Here is a 16,975-nt window from a genome sequence, read left to right on the forward strand (position 1 = left end):
CATTCAGCTAATCGGCCAAACTGTAAATTTTGCTCCGTTCGTTCGGTTCGTCTCCCATGTTTTCTATTGTTATACCAAAAAAAAAGTGAAAAGCAAAGAAAAACCTGCAGCATGTGAGGCCCAGAGTGCTAAGTAAATAGTCTGTGCGCCGTTATCGTAAAAAAAGCCTGCAAAAAGCGAGTAGATCTCTGCAGTGAATGTGAAAAAAAGAGTTGCAAGTGAAAATTCCAACAAAAAGCAGCAAACACACACACACACACACAAGACACTGCCGCACATTCAGGCCGATGTATGCGTGTCGCTCTTTGGACGCAATTTTGGTAGCAGGACAGTGGAGCTAAGGGAATCTGGGCCCCGAGTGAATGGTAGAGTGCACTTTGCGACTCTCAGACTCGACTTCCCCGAAAAACGGAGCATTCAAAATAGCACAAGAGAGGGGAGGGCACATCCATGTTCGAGTGCGTGTATCTGTGTGTGAGTGGGTGAGTGGGGAGATATTGCAGCCGCCTGCATTTATTTATATCCATTAACCAGAAATCCATAATGTGCATTGTAATTAGCTCTATCCGCGTCAGGCATCGAGCCAAAACAGGAAAAAATACAAAAATGGATTTTCCTTAACTTACGAATTTTCTACGCCTCACTGGGCTCCACGGAGAGGAGAGCGCTTGGGGAGCCGGCAACACCGAAGTTGACGTTGACGTCGACGCTGGCGGCGACTACGATGCGGCACCATAAAGTATACATACATAAATTGAATTTCGAAACACGGAAGCGTGATGGTTGGTGGAGGAGGCTGCAACAGCAGCAGCACTGTTGTTCTTTTTCTCCCATTTGCTGGTGTTGATGATGATGATGATGGTGTGTGTTGTGTTCGTGTATGGATGCGTAAGAGAGGGCGAGAAAACTCGAAAAATCTGACCAGGACACGGTCAGCCAGAGTCCAGTAGTCATGGCCACGAGGCTTAACAAATGATTGTGGTGGCGGCGGCGGCGGAGGCCCCCTGCAAATGGAGAGTGTTTTCCCGGTCATGCGGATGCGGTGCGGCTGGGGCAGCTGTCACTTCACTTACCCACCCTTCTCCCCTCTGCTGACTTTCATGTGTCTGTCTTTTCAGCCTCGCTCCCTTCCTTTCACTCTTTGCCAGCGACGAGAGTGTGTGTGTGTGTGTGCGTGTGTGTTTTGATGACGGCACCCAGTTTCCGCCCGCACTGATTTTGCCCGTGCCAATACCAGACACAGTGTGTCCTCGCAAACACTGACCACCAGCTGCTGGAAGGTATACGGAAAGCTTTGGTTTTTCCAGAGTATGCTTCTCTGTATTAGCACTTCATTCAATTAGCAACTTTGGTTGATTTAATTTAGCGAGTGACCACTGTACTAAATCCCGACCATTACCATTCCAGTTTTTGGCACTCTTTTGCGGATGCTGCGTACGCAAAAAGGGGGACGCTTCTATGAGTGGAGTGCCTGGAACTAGGAACTGGGACCTGGCCTTTTTATACCCGATACTCAAAATTAGTATTGGGCTATATTAGATTTGTGGTAAGAGTGGATGTGTGTAACGTCCAGAAGGAATCGTTTCCGACCCCATAAAGTATATATATTCTTGATCAGCATCAATAGCCGAGTCGATTGAGCCATGTCTGTCTGTCCGTCTGTCCGTCCGTTCGTCTGTCCGTCCGTCCGTCCGTCCGTCCGTCCCTCCGTCTGTCCGTCCCCTTCAGCGCATAGTGCTCAAAGACTATAAAAGCTAGAGCAACGATGTTTTGGATCCAGACTTCTGTGATATGTCACTGCTACAAGAATATTTCAAAACTGCGCCCCGCCCACTTCCGCCCCCACAAAGGTCGAAAATCTGTGGCATCCACAATTTCGACGATACGAGAAAACTAAAAACGCAGAATCGTAGAAGATGACTATATCTTTTAGGGTGCAATATCTGAACCAGATCGTATAATTATTATAGCCAGAATCAAGAAAATAATTTCATTCTTTCTCGCTCTGTCTCTCTCTAACACACAGGTTTCATGGTCGGTTTTGCCAATTGCAAAAGATGAGTTCAAGGATCTCAGAACCCATAAGAGCTAGAGCAACCAAATTTAATATCCACACTCCTGTGATATCGGACCTTGACCGTTTTATGTCAAAATTTCGCCACACCCCCTTCCTCCCCCGCAAAGGACGAAAATCTGGGGCATCCACAAATCTCAGAGACTATTAACGCTAGAGTAACCAAATTTAGTATCCGCACTCCTGTTAGATCTCACTATAAAACGTATATCTCAAAGTATCGCCCCACCCCCTTCCGCCCCCACAAAGGACGAAAATCTGTTGCATCCACAATATTGCACATTCGAGAAAACTAAAAACGCAGAATCATAGATAATGACCATATCTATCAGATTGCTGAATCTGGATCAGATCAGATCATTTTTATAGCCAATAGGAACAAATCAATTTGCAGTGGCTACGCAGCGACCGACATCACGCTCAGACTGATTTTCTGTCTCTCTCGCACGCACTCTTTGTCGTGTCGTTTAATATTAGCAGCGTCTGCCGGAGGAGAGCCATACTGACTTAGTATCGGGTATAATCGTAGAGTTGCGGTGTCCGCAGCAACTCACAACGTTCCCCCTCGTTTTATATTAGGAATGCATCAATCAAAGAAGAAATAACTAATGTTCATTGAGATATGACATATGCGCATAAATCACACCGAAAGAATGTTGCCCTGACGATCCTCCTTTCAATTCTAGATCCCATCGCCGGCGACGTCAATCGGAGGGTTCTGGAGCCGACGATGATGACTACGAGTATGAAGATGAGGGAGAGGATGCTATGTAAGTAATACAGACAGTCCCTGTCTTCTGTGCCTCTTCTGAGTGTCTGTCATTTTATGTTCTATCTTTGGAACAGTGAGCCAAGCACGGAAGTTCCCGCGGTGACTACGCATGCGCATCGTCATCATCATGGAGTGGTGAGTGTTCCGATTGATTACTCAATTGGTTATATGTACCTACTACATTCCCAATATTTATTTTGGTTCATTCTCGGTGTTTTTATTATCCGTTAATCCGTTTAAATGCGAATACTCCGAGGTTAATGCATTGTGGATGGTGTTGAACTATGTACGAGTATATGTATGTATAACCAAAGACTATACAATACCAAGATGTTGCATGAGGAACAAATGCTTTTTCAATTTTCGTTTGACGCTTCTTGGTACGGTCGCGCGGGGCTAGTACTTAAATTCTCTTTTACGCTACCTTCGCCTCCGAAATGCTACTCGGCTTCGTCAATGCCTCGGTCAGCGTCGAGTCGGTGTGAAAGCATGTCAGTGCTGCGTGCCGAAACCGTAGTGCAGCGTGGTCGCTGATGTCTTTGGCGCGGCACAGTGGGGACTCAGCCGAAATAGTCAAAAAATTGTATGAGTGCTTTAGATAAATTTAATGTTCGCATCTAATAGAGAATTTTCCAATCGAATTTTCAAGATAGTTTTAGTTTAGGAGATATAAGCACTCAAAGTTTAACATTTTTTCAGTGTGCAAATATTTATTGAACTCATATTCACTAACTAATTTAGCAAGCTAAGACGGTCAAAGGTCCCACTGTGCCGCTCCAAAGACATCGGCGATCCGCGACCACCGCTTCGACGGTGCTGAGGCTCGAGAGTCCAGAATTATTTCGTTGCTGGTGAAGGCATTGCCGAACAGACGAAACCGATGGGCAGCGGGGGCGCGGTGGAGACGAAGTACAGGCGAAAAGGGAATTGAAACCCCGCGCGCTCCACGTGCCTTTTAGGTCCTAATGTTAGGAACCGCCATAGAACAGCTTTTTGATCGCTCATGCAACATCTTGGTATTGTATAGTCTTTGGTATAACGCATACGAGTCGAGATTCCGTTATTATTTCCGGAAGTCACAAGTTTTTTTCTGTTCGTTTTACAACACTGCACTTTGTTAATAATAATTCGCACAGCCACAAACACACAAAAAGAAAACACTTTACATGGAACACGGATACACCTACACACATACTATAGAAACACATACATGCATACATATATCCGATATCTACCCTGCAGTACGGGTCATTAATGACTCAGCTGCTGACACGTCGATGACCGCGTCACTACCCCCGATGACATAGTTGATGACCGGCCATACGCTGAGCTGATGACATTAACATGGAGATGTCCTAGGGCATAATCGATGACATTGTCATCGAGCATTGCCGAAAAATCATGCACTTAATAAGCGATGATTTTTACCTAAAAATCATGCATTTTATAAGTGATGATTTTTTTGGCTTAAATCACGCTTATTAAATGCATGATTTTTGCCTAAAGATCATGCACATAATAAGCGACGATTTTTACCTAAAAATCATGCGTTTTATAGGTGATGATTTTTACCTAAATATCATGCATTTTGTAAGTGATGATTTTTCACGAAAAATCATGCATTTAATATAAAAAAGTAATACATTCAATTGTTTATTTTTCCAATTAGTTTTATTTATTAAAAATTATTATTAATTATTGTCTAAGGATGCCAGAGCTTTGGGCGCATTTTCCCTTGCGCCCTATTGAAAATAGATATTCTTAATATTGTGAATAGCCTTCCGAATCACTTTTTCTGCTGGCTCGTTGGGTATTTTCATCTTCACCGCCGCTGAAATAATATGGATATATTATATATACATATGTACAATTACTATTAATTTGGTTCAATTGTATAAAAAGAATTTGTTCGATTTTTAAAACGGTTGTTTGTTTCAACAAAAACAACAATGTTCACTGTAGGTCAGCGGTGGGCTGTTCATTTCCTCCAACAACAAAAACAAAACACGCGCAAAAAAAATGTACATGCTCGAGCCAAGCCGCACAAATAAGGGTTACTTTTTGTTGCTTTTCTTTTGTTGTTTGTTTTGCTGCTGGACTGCTCAAAAATTGAAATTTCGTGCCCACCGCAGATTATAACTAATTAATTCGCTAATACGGATTTATATTCTATTTCTTTATTCTTCTTTTATTCCCGAGCATAAGAGAAGAATAAAGAAATATAATGTGAATGCAGCGAAACATTAATATAATTTGAACACAGTTTTTTCATAAATTTAACTTTTTATACAATTGAGATTTTTTTTATTTAACACGCGTACAACACATATTATTAATTATTTAAAAACTGCACTTACCTGATAATAATAATAATCACAGATTAATTATTTTCACTTATTAAAACTCCTTGTGACGATTGCAAATAGCAAAGAACAAAGCAAAAGAGTTCTGTCGACGCAGTCGCAAAGAAGACGAAAAGATAAAACGAAGTTCTCTGCTACTGCGCACGGTCGGCAGAACCGAATTACGTTCGGCACGCGCGGAAAAGAAAGAAACAAAAGAAAAAACAAAGGGTTCGATTTGGCTGGCGTCAACGCCTCGATGACATTGTAGATGGCATTCGTCATCGCTCACTGCTGGTACTGCAGGGTATATACATATTTACACTATAAATAACTGTAATTCATCATATGGTGTATACGTTTTTTCTTCTCTTTTGCCATTTCTTTCTCGCTCTATCTCTCTCTGTCTATATATCGCTCTCATTGTGTTCTCTCGTTCTCTCACTTGTTTGATGAATGTTTAAACTGAAATCGATATCGATATCGCCATCGAAATCCAAATACTAATCGTAACTAACAATCGAATCATCGACTAACCCAAGTCGGAGGGGGATTCTGCCTCTGCGTCTGCCACGCCCTCGGTGGCCAGTGTGGAGGAGGAGATCGAGGAGAGCGTCTCCAAGCTGGAGTCCGTGATAAGCAAGACTATTGAGAATACGAAGAACATCAAGGAGCTGGTCCCAGTGCTCGGGCCATCGTCCGTCGATGAGGGTGGTGCTGGTGCTGACGATGATGATGATGTAGAGGATGTGGAACTCCAGCAATTGGGCGCCGCTGCAGGGAAATTCCAGGAAAATGATGTGGACACCACCACAGCGGCTGCCGCAACAGCCACAACTGGGATGCCTGGCTCTGCCACGGACATGGTAAAGTCCAGTTACTTGGAGGAGGAAGCAGGGAATCAGGTGGATGCCGTTGCCGTGGATACTGTTACCACATTCAGCACCGCTGATAACACCACACCCCCACCCATATCGCCCCCCACCCCACCACAGCACAGCAGCAGCAATAGCAAGCAGAAGCCATTCTCACCCTATGATGCCACCTCCTCAGTGTCAGTGTCCTCCTCCTCTGTTGTGCCATCAATCGAAGCTGTTGAAACGTCTTCGTTGCCATCCATGTCCACCTCTCCATCGTCCACAGGGACCTGCTCACCCTCATCCTCACCCTCAAACTCATCCCCATCCTCTCACATTGTTGCCATCACAGACATTGTATTAGACAACAACAACCATAAAAACAACAACAATACTCTAACAACTTCATCATCATCTGCATCATCATCATCTGCAACAACAACAACTACAACAATCACACCAACAGCAACAATGTCAACTACAACAACAGCAACAACACTGTCTGAAATGTCGCCAAAGGTAAATGATGTCGCTTTTGTGTGAACGCGCCCGTGATTGTGTGTGTTGTCTCTCTTGTCTACTGTCTCTTGTCGTTGTCACATCTAAGCTGTTGTCCTCCCTCCCCCTCTTTATGTGAGTGTGTGTGTGTCTCCTCCAAACAGCCAGGAGTTAGCTTAGTTCTGTCGCTCTCTCTCTGCCTCTCCATCTCTTAATCTGTAACTCTCTTGTTTTTCTTTTATATTGATATTGTATTTTTATTGCCTTTTGTCCTGTGTAAAACGAGAGTTGAACTTCATAAAAATAGCTTAACAACATCCCTGTTGCAGTCAGAAAAGACTTTTAGTGGAGTTGTGTTTGTACATAAATGTTAGCAAACTAGATAAAGAAGTGTATGTAGATATAGTTAATATATATGTATTTATAAATTGTACATATGTATATATATGCTTTTAGCTGCAGCTTAATTTGCGTGTTGACAGTTAGTGTTTGTAAACGATCCTCGAGCTTTAAATGAGAGCTGCAATTAGTGTTGGAAAACTATTGCCCAAGGATGGGCACTGGTTCTTCGGCAGTTTATTCGGTGGGATACTTTTCATACCCGATACTCAAAATGAGTATTGGGGTATATTAGATTTGTGGTAAAAGTGGATGTGTGTAACGTCCAGAAGGAATCGTTTCCGAGCCCATAAAGTATATATATTCTTGATCAGCATCAATAGCCGAGTCGATTGAGCCATGTCTGTCTGTCCGTCTGTCCGTCTGTCCTTCCCTTTCAGCGCCTAGTGTTCAAAGACTATAAGAGCGAGAGCAACGATGTTTTGGATCCAGACTTCTGTGATATGTCACTGCTACAACAATATTTCAAAACTTTGCCCCGCCCACTTCCGCCCCCACAAAGGGCGAAAATTTGTGGCATCCACAATTTCGACGATACGAGAAAACTAAAAATCGCAGAATCGTAGAAGATGACTATATCTTCTAGGGTGCAAAATCTGAACCAGATCGTATAATTATTATAGCCAGAATCAAGAAAACAATTTCATTCTTTCTCGCTCTGTCTCTCTCTAACAAACAGGTTTCATGGTCGGTTTTGCCAATTGCAAAATATGAGTTCAAGGATCTCAGAACCTATAAGAGCCGGAGCAACCAAATTTGGTATCCACACTCCTGTGATATCGGACCTTGACCATTTTGTGTGAAAATTTCGCCCCACCCCCTTCCGCCCCCACAAAGGACGGAAATCTGTTGCATCCACAATATTGCAGATTCGAGAAAACTAAAAACACAGAATCATAGATAATGACCATATCTATCAGATTGCTGAATCTGGATCAGATCAGATCATTTTTATACCCAAAAGGAACTGGCTACGCAGCGCCCGACGTCACGCTCAGACTGATTTTCTGTCTCTCTCGCACGCACTCTTTGTCGTGTCGTTTAATATTAGCGGCGTCTGCCGGAGGAGAGCCATACTGACTTAGTATCGGGTATAACTGTAGAGTTGCGGTGTCCGCAGCAACTCACAACGTTGGGGTGGGGCGAAATTTTGAGATATACGTTTTATAGTGTCATCTTAAAGGAGTGTGTGTACCAAATTTGGTTACTCTAGCCTTAATAGTCTCTGAGATTTGTGGATGCCTCAGATTTTCGTCCTTTGTGGGGGCCGAAGGGGGTGGGGCGAAATTTTGAGATATACGTTTTATAGTGAGATCTAACAGAAGTGCGAATACCAAATTTGGTTACTCTAGCGTTAATAGTCTCTGAGATTTGTGGATGGCCCAGATTTTCGTCCTTTGCGGGGGCGGAAGGTGGTGTGGCGAAATTTTGAAACAAAACGGTCAAGATCTGATATCACAGGAGTGTGGATACCAAATTTGGTTGCTCTGGCTCTTATAGTTTCTGAGATCCTTGAACTTATATTTTGCAATTGGCAAAACCGACCATGAAACCTGTTTGTTAGAGAGAGACAGAGCGAGAAAGAATGAAATTGTTTTCTTGATTCTGGCTATAATAATTATACGATCTGGTTCAGATTTTGCACCCTAGAAGATATAGTCATCTTCTACGATTCTGCGATTTTTAGTTTTCTCGTATCGTCGAAATTGTGGATGCCACAGATATTCGCCCTTTGTGGGGGCGTAAGTGGGCGGGACGAAGTTTTGAAATATTTTTGTAGCAGTGACATATCACAGAAGTCTAAATCCAAAACATCGTTGCTCTAGCTCTTATAGTCTTTGAGCACTAGGCGCTGAAGGGGACGGACAGACGGACAGACGGACGGACGGACAGACAGACAGGGCTTAATCGACTCGGCTATTGATGCTGATCAAGAATATATATACTTTATGGGGTCGGAAACGATTCCTTCTGGACGTTACACACATCCATTTTAACCACAAATCTAACATACCCCAATACTCATTTTGAGTATCGGGTATAATTAATTTTAATCAAGCAAAACGCAGCAAAGGAGAAGACTGATAATATGGATTTCTGGGCTGTAACCGGTTGAGGTTTTGTGGTTTTTGTGGTTCAGGGTTAACAATTTGTAAAACCGAATGAAGGCAACAGGATTGCCAACACGAATCCACTGACAAGTGCAGTACCAGTCGAAAAGCAGCAGAAAAAAGAGCACCCCTTAAGTGCTCTTTTATAGCGCACTTCCTCATGAAGATCAGATCGGATCAGTTCAGATCAGATCACATCACAAGATTGAAAGCCATCAAGACAGCATAAGGAATAGAATAACTTGATTTAATAATGCTTTTGGACTTGTCCGGCGCCAAAAATAATCAAAGTACGTTAGCTGTGCGGGGCTTATCTTATACGAGTAGAATTCCATATACATATGTATGTATATATATCCATATATCCATATATATATATATATATATATATATATACAAATAAATTTAAGGCACTCGCGAAGTGTCAAATCCAGATTACACAAATTCCGATGCGATGCCGATCTAGATTCCGATGATGATGGATGTCTATATTGCTTTTTGTTATCAGTAGCCGCTTATCACCTTGTTTTTGGTGTTTTTTACTCGTATTCTCGATGCGATCTGAACGCTGCTGAGCGTGCGCTTGAACTGTTCAGAATTTTTGTCACAAATTCACTTTTATACGGCCCTGGGTCCCCTCTCACTCTCTGACTCTGGGGCTTCGTGACGTTTTTGTATGCTGAACGGGTTTTGGTTTTGGAATTGGTTTCGCCTCCTCCACTACACTCCACTCCACTCCATGGCACTTGGCAAAGGGACTCTAAACAGGAGTCGCAACTGCGGTGAGGAAAATGCGTCACATAGTCGGTCAATATTTTTGTCGTTTGCATTTAGCATTACGATTTTGATTTTGATTTCGATTTTAATTAAACTTTTCCATGACGCACTTATTAATCAAAGGCACTAATCCGCAGAGATCCGACAGCTGAGTCTTTTACGCACCGGATGGAATCACAGGATTGTGACATTAGGGTTGGGTAAACGGAAATTTCAATGGGAATGGAGCGAAGGAGTGGCGGAGCGGGGCAACACGGAAGCCGGCAGACAGGTAGACAGGTCGAGTCGTAAAGCTGATCGGTTAATTGTCGTCGCATAGCGATGAGTGAGATATATCTAATAAACCGAATCGGAACCAATTTGAAGATAATTATGTGCGCGAGCTGCTCAACTTATGCAAATCTCCGTTTGATGACGCATTAAACTACAGCTGCGTCTTCGGTCTTCGGCTTTACGCTTGGGCTTGGAAAATTGTCAACACACAAGTTGCGGGGCTCGAAGCGAGTTGTAGGCACTTGAAAATTGACTTTCATGCTTGAGGAGACTGAAGGTCGAGTGGGTCTTGAAATGGTAATGAGCTCCGCTTCACTGAATTGGCCTGCCCAGGCCTGGCCTGGGTGGGAGCCGTTGCCGTTGCCGATGCCGATGCCGGAGACAAACAGAGCTGATTATTGGAGGAGGTCGCCCTTCCCCTCACACCGCACCATGCCACACGTGATTAGAACCCGATCAAGAATCAAGAATCCATCTACGCTTACGCTTAGAGCCTCGATGCTGAACCCGATTGACAAGGCAAGTCTTGGTCCCGTGTCAATGGCCAACCGGTTGGGGGCCGCCGCCTGCCAAATTAAAGCAAATGCCATCGGATTTATACAATTGGAAATCATTTAGCGAAATTGCCCATCAACACCTATCAACATCAATCTATCCAGAGACCCAAAACCCCACCACGGATCCAAAGTCTGACTCTGCCTACCTTTCTTTTCCTCTCCTCTCCGTTTGTTTGTCTGGGTTTGGGTATTTTTAGACGGGGAGCACAGAGATCTCTGCCTGGCACAACGAATTTCATTTCATTTAATTAGTTTCTTGAGCCGAAAGCCGGTTTGGAACGCAATAAGACAAATGGCTGGCGATAAGCGGTCCCCAGAGGCCGACGTCAACAAATGTCAGAGAGTGAAAAACAATATTAAATTGGTACTCGTCTTATCAAAAGACATTTGCGGGATTTGGATTATTCGGTATTCTTTGGTTCCCCCCTGATTCCAGGCGACATTCCAGAGAGGCTCTCTAAGCGATCGCCAAGTGAATCATTGGAATCCCTTGAATTACTCGGAAATGCACTCGTTCTAATTGAGACATTAATGTGGGTTCAACATCGCCGTGAAGGCTTCCGTGGAGGAGTGCGAATCAGAGTCGGCAAAGTGCTAATCAGCTTTGACTGGGATGCGCTTTCTGCGGGGCATTGATTCACGATTGATTCATTCTCGACATTCCCACAGGCGACAAAAAGTGAGAAAGGCGCACGTTTCTATTTAACCAGACCTAAACAGAGAGGAGCACTTCTCACATTGGACTGGGACCCAGTCACACGTCATCTGTGGATATAGGTGGACTAATTATCACTAGGTTCGTCACACGCCTGATCTGATGTCAGTGCTTGGTGTTTTCTTCGATTAAGCCTTAATTTGATTTTGTTTGGGCAAAGACCATCATGGAAATTTTGACAGGTCTAATTAGTAAACGGATGTTATTGGGTGTGTTAAATATGATGAATCTCATGGCATCAATTAAATTCCATTCACGTTTCGTTCTGGTCGCTTCAATACAGTGTTTTCTCAGTTTCAAATATCGCGCCAAATGATACTAGCGGATGGCTTGTGGCGCCCCCTAGATAGCTGTGATAGTTTTCCGATAGTGACTCAACCAATTGGCTTGAATGCGCATTGCAGGATGCTTTAGCACGAGGTTACATTTGGATGCATTATAGACTATAATTTATAGTTCATTCTATTTTGTTACCTCTCTAGGCCATATACCTTGCCATGTTGGGAGATTAGAAGTCCATTGTAGATCAGTATTAAAACAGGGAACAGGGTGACCGTTTACGGTATTTTTAATCCTTTTTATATTTTTTTAGGTCAAAATTGAACCGACTGCATATCGGTATATAATGGTCAATTTCATCAATCTATTATTTTTAATTTTAAACGGTATACAGCAATCCAATTAAAGCAAGTATTTAGAATAGGCCAGTCAAGTAGAAAATAAATTCATTAATGGCATAAAATAATGTGGGTTGAGCTAAATGTTCGATTTAGCTGGGAATATTCGACGGAAGATAAAAAACGAGGAATATGATACATTTTCGGTATTTTTTAGAGTGAGACCGTATATTTTATTGGGACTTGCTCTTTTTTTTGGGACTTACTCTCTATTTTGTGGTGGGAAATTTTCTCAAATTGAGGGAATTTTTCCGGGATACAATGTCCTTTTCAGCTCAACAATGTCCCTTGCATTCCATCCCCACTTACGTTTTCATACGTTTTATGTTGCTGGCAACATTAATTTGTAAGGGCCAGACTCATGTACCGTGAAATCGAGCAGCATTGTTCCACAACATTGCGCGGATTAAGCAACATTTTGCATACCCTGGGAAATGGATGTTCAAGAACCGAAAAAATGTTTGTCATCTAATGCACCAATAAAGGCCAAAACTAGTCAGTTTCTGTTTTAAAGGTATTTCAACGATATTTTGCAGGTTTTGGTCGTCTTACAGAAACCAAGCATGGGTATCGGGATCGAGATATATTTACAAGACCCTAATCATATGCATTAAAATGTCCAAAACATAACAATCTGAGATCATTTCTATATTAATTGCGTCTTGAAACAGCTTGGAAAAACAGTTTCTTCATATATTTCAACGAAATAGGGTATACCTGTGCCCACATTCCGGTTGACTGACATTTCACACTCACTTACGTTGCCACTGTTTTTTTGTTGACCCTTTTTGCTTAAACCTTGTTTTATACACTATACAATAAAAATCAGGGTACTTAAAAGTAGTCAATCAGGTAAAAAATGTATTCATTAATAGCCTGAAATTATATGGGCAAAGCTAAACGTTTTAGTTAGTCAGCATTATTCAACGGAATAAAGAAATTGAGCAATTGGAACGATTTTTCTCTTACGTTTTATTACGTTTAATTTGTTTGACCATTTTCTCTAAAACCTTTTTTTACACAAAATGCAATAAAAGCAAGGACTAAAAACTAACCAACCTTGAAGAAAATAGATTCATTAATCGGATAAAATGATGTGGGCATGACTAAATTATCTATATAGCTAGTAATATTCCATGGAATATCAAAAACGAGGAATATGTAAAATATAACTTGATTTCGTCAGTATATTTACGGTATATTTTTAAAATGAGATGCCATATTTCTGAGAGCCGTACGATATTCGAGAAGTCAGCTGATTTGTTTTACTTTTTATCGACTGTTCACATGCGCCGTGTTTTTTTGTTTGACTGAAAAATGACTGATATGTTTGTTAAAACAAAATTAAAACGAGAAACTCAACAGGTGGACCAAGAATTAACTAAGAAACTCGCTGTGAAGCAGTGTAACATGTGGGACACCATTGAAGCTGAGTCTGAGGGCACCGCACACGCTTCAGATATTCTTGCACCAAAGAAGCGATCAGTCTCCTGGATAACAACCACTGCGGGTTGTCTAAAAAAATTTAAGAAATCTGATGTTGGCATTGGTGTGGAGCCCAAAACAGAAGTCGCAAATAAAATATGGTCGGAATTGCGTTACTTGCAGGATGGTATGTACTTAAAATAAAACAACTAAACTATTCACAACTGCTTTACTAAAGAAACCAGTGATATTGCCGATTCCACAGAGGATTCCAGTGAATCCGAGCTGGACCTGGAGGCATCTCATGATACGTCCTCTGAAGCGGGACCTCTTGGGAGTAACAGTAACTCTGATAATGACCAAAAGACTGATTTTTTTCTATACACACGTGAGTACTAAACGTCCCAATCTATTTTTCTCTATTAATTTTGTTTTATTATAGAATCTAAGACTGCCTGGCGGGTGCCATTGGTACTTGAAAGAACAATCAAAAAATTTGTTTACTTTCCTAAAAATAAGAACGCTCAATCAACAAACCGTTTATTTGTGACGGGATGCATTCAAAAGATCGTCATTTTCTACAACGATGAGAAATCCGCAACCATAGAAGAGCTCACCGATGGGCATGACTGTGGAATTAAAACTCAGGAATCGACTATCCAATCCATCAACGATAAAGAAGCTGGAATTGAGCCGGATAAAGAATATAAAATACCAATTGATGATAAAGATGCCTTGGATTTGGCCTCTCCATTCGCTATTAACGAAGCTCCACTGGAAGATCAACAAGATGCGGAGACAACAGCACTATCGTCATCGGAAGCCGAACCACAGCTATTCAACGAGGATCTTGGTTCCTGCACCCTGAAGGATGAAAAGATTTGCGACATAAAAGTTCTACCAGAAGCACAGCAGGACTCAGATGCAGAGTCTCTAATCACTATTGAAGAATTTAAAGAAGATCTGTCCCCAACTGAAACCGAACCACATGCATCGCCCGAAACAGTAGCAGTGACTGAGGATGATGAAAGTGCCATGGAAGTAGACGAGGCTAACCGATCAATGCAGCACTGCCAGGATTTCAATGTAGATCTACCTTACTGCCCCCCAGCGTTGAGCGTCTTTGAGAATAGCCTGACGTGCAACGATGTGCTGGCCGTGATCAAAGAGGACATAGAGCTCTATGGCACTGCCGTGTTGACCCTGTTGGCTGGTCAGATCACAGTGAACGGCTTCAGAGCCAAAAAACGTCAAAACTTGACCATCTACTCCACCAAGGGCATCAATTGGGTGAGCATTTCTCCGAAAAAGCGTGCGAAACCAATGCAAGAGAAGGTTGAATGGGACAAATTGTCTGAGAACTTTACGTGCGCACAATTGCACAACCTTCAGGGGTGCTTCAATAGTCAGGAGGATGCCCTTGTGCTCTTGCAGAGGAACACCAAGGACCAGAACATGCTCGAAACTTTAAAGCAGTACATGAGCCAGATTTTGTTCCCCCAGGTGAATGGGGCTAATGTGCCGCACTCGCAAAGCGAGATGCTGCTCAACTGCTGCATCCAGAGCTCGGACAGAAAACGCACCCTTCAAGTACCTTATGAGTGGACAAAGCTGAAGATTCAGAAGACGAGCCGCCTGATGGTAACCGGTGGGAAGGGTGTCGGCAAGTCCACCCTGCTGCGATATCTGATCAATCGGCATTTGAACGCTTTTCCACGCCTACTGTTCATTGATTTGGACATTGGCCAGCCGGAGATCTTTTTGCAGCAAACTGTCTCCTGCACTGTCATTGAAGAGCCGCTTCTGGGGCCAGGATTCCTACTGAACAAGCAGCCGGATCGGGCTCACGTCGTGGGCGACACAAACATCGTCATGTGCCACGAGCAGTATTTCGAGGCGGTGGTCCAGCTGATGAGCCACATCCAAAATAATCCCGAGTATGCCAACATGCCTTTTCTGATCAACACGATGGGCTACAACAGGGGATTTGGCCTCGAGCTGATGGCTCTGCTGGTGGACTACATCAAGCCGACTGATGTGGTGCAGATCTCGAGTACTTTACCCATGAACAACTTTAAGTCGCTACTCGACTGGTCGACCCTTTCAAAGGTCAAAGGTCCCTATGTCTACAAAAATACGGCGTTCATGGTTGAGGGTAAAAACCATAAGTACACGCTCCACGAGCTGCCCAGTGCTGTCCCACCTAGACAGCAGAGAGTCTGGCGAATGAGTCCCAGGGATATGAGATTCGCCAATCTGTTGGTCCGCCTCAGCTCCTGCCTGAGGGGCAGTGCCAAGCACCTGACTGACTGCGAGCCCCTCAGCTCATCTTTTGTGAATATTCAAGTCGTCCATTCCACAGAGGAAGACCTTGATAAGAGTAGCATTATCGCTGGAATGGAAGCCAATGTGGTTTACTTGGCCCATCTGGAAGCTCACGATCTGCCCGTGTGCCTGGGCATAGGTAAGCAGAGTTCAACCATTTCAGTTGATTATTTCACTGATCATTTCGCGTATTCCCCGTCAGGTGTCGTCCGTGCCATTGACTTTGAGAAAGAGAAGCTGTATCTCGTGCCGGCCATTCCTCTGGAGCGAATGTGCCAAGTGAATTGCCTTATATCCTGTGGAGACATCAGCCTTCCGCAAAAGTTCTTCACGGAGCCTGGGCCGCAGGTCGGCAGCAACATGCCGTTCGTCTTTCAGCAGGACGACGCCGGCTGGCTGACAAAGAGCATCAATCAGTTCTATTCGCGCACGTCTTCCATGAAAAAAGATTAATGCTAAACCAGCTACCTGTACTTTTATGAAAAGTAAAAATCCAAATAAAGCTTTATTGATATAGGGGCTAATGCGAGATATTGTGTCTGCCCTTCAGTATCCTGCGCATCAGTACACGACGTCCCTCTGGGGTGGACATGCGAGGACGTTGCGTGGACGTTGATGCGTTTCACCTCGCGGGCTTGGGGAAGTGGCAGCGGACCTTCGGCTTGAGCACGGTCCGGTCGAAGGCATGCTTCTGGCGCACTAGGATGGTTTGTGCCGTGTTGAATGCCACCAGGCAGGTTCTAAAATAACAATAGTTATTAATGTTCCATACAAAAGAATTTTCGTTGATTTTCACCTCTGAATCAATCCCTGCAACATGTTTTTGTTAAGTAATTTTGTATATCACTTTTTCCCCACTTGCTATGAACTTTTGAAGAAAATCGGCGCAGATCTTTTATACCAAAATATACAGATCAAAAATTAACTTAGCTCACTTAAGGTCCCTCTATTTAAAGAGTTGAACTACTTGAGGTAAATGGCGGAAAATATGAAAGATTTTAATAAGAAGTTAAGTAATTTTCAATAAACAGCTGTACAGCGCTGCCAGATGTTCATTCGCTAGATCTTACGGAAAGTTGGCATTGCAGCACTGATTACGATGACAATATAAAATACAGTCACACTGTTACAACAACTCCATTCAGCTAATCGGCCAAACTGTAAATTTTGCTC

The 16,975-nt window shown here is 43.0% G+C and overlaps 1 protein-coding gene and 1 pseudogene across 1 annotated transcript; one reads left to right on the forward strand and one right to left on the reverse strand.

Moving 5' to 3' along the window:
- Positions 1–2,582: 2,582 nt before the first annotated feature.
- On the forward strand, positions 2,583–16,331 carry LOC117192482 (polynucleotide 5'-hydroxyl-kinase NOL9-like). Its single transcript, XM_033397181.1, has 8 exons — positions 2,583–2,591; positions 2,761–2,844; positions 2,921–2,981; positions 5,731–6,564; positions 13,418–13,664; positions 13,716–13,865; positions 13,920–15,941; positions 16,005–16,331. Exons 4-8 carry the CDS (start codon positions 6,031–6,033, stop codon positions 16,253–16,255), a joined length of 3,204 nt encoding a protein of 1,067 aa, XP_033253072.1. The 5' UTR covers positions 2,583–2,591; positions 2,761–2,844; positions 2,921–2,981; positions 5,731–6,030; the 3' UTR covers positions 16,256–16,331.
- LOC117192510 lies at positions 16,268–16,888 on the reverse strand (annotated as a pseudogene).
- Positions 16,889–16,975: the final 87 nt, after the last annotated feature.

This window comes from Drosophila miranda, assembly GCF_003369915.1.
Source record: "Drosophila miranda strain MSH22 chromosome Y unlocalized genomic scaffold, D.miranda_PacBio2.1 Contig_Y2_pilon, whole genome shotgun sequence".
Lineage (NCBI taxonomy): Eukaryota > Metazoa > Arthropoda > Insecta > Diptera > Drosophilidae > Drosophila > Drosophila miranda.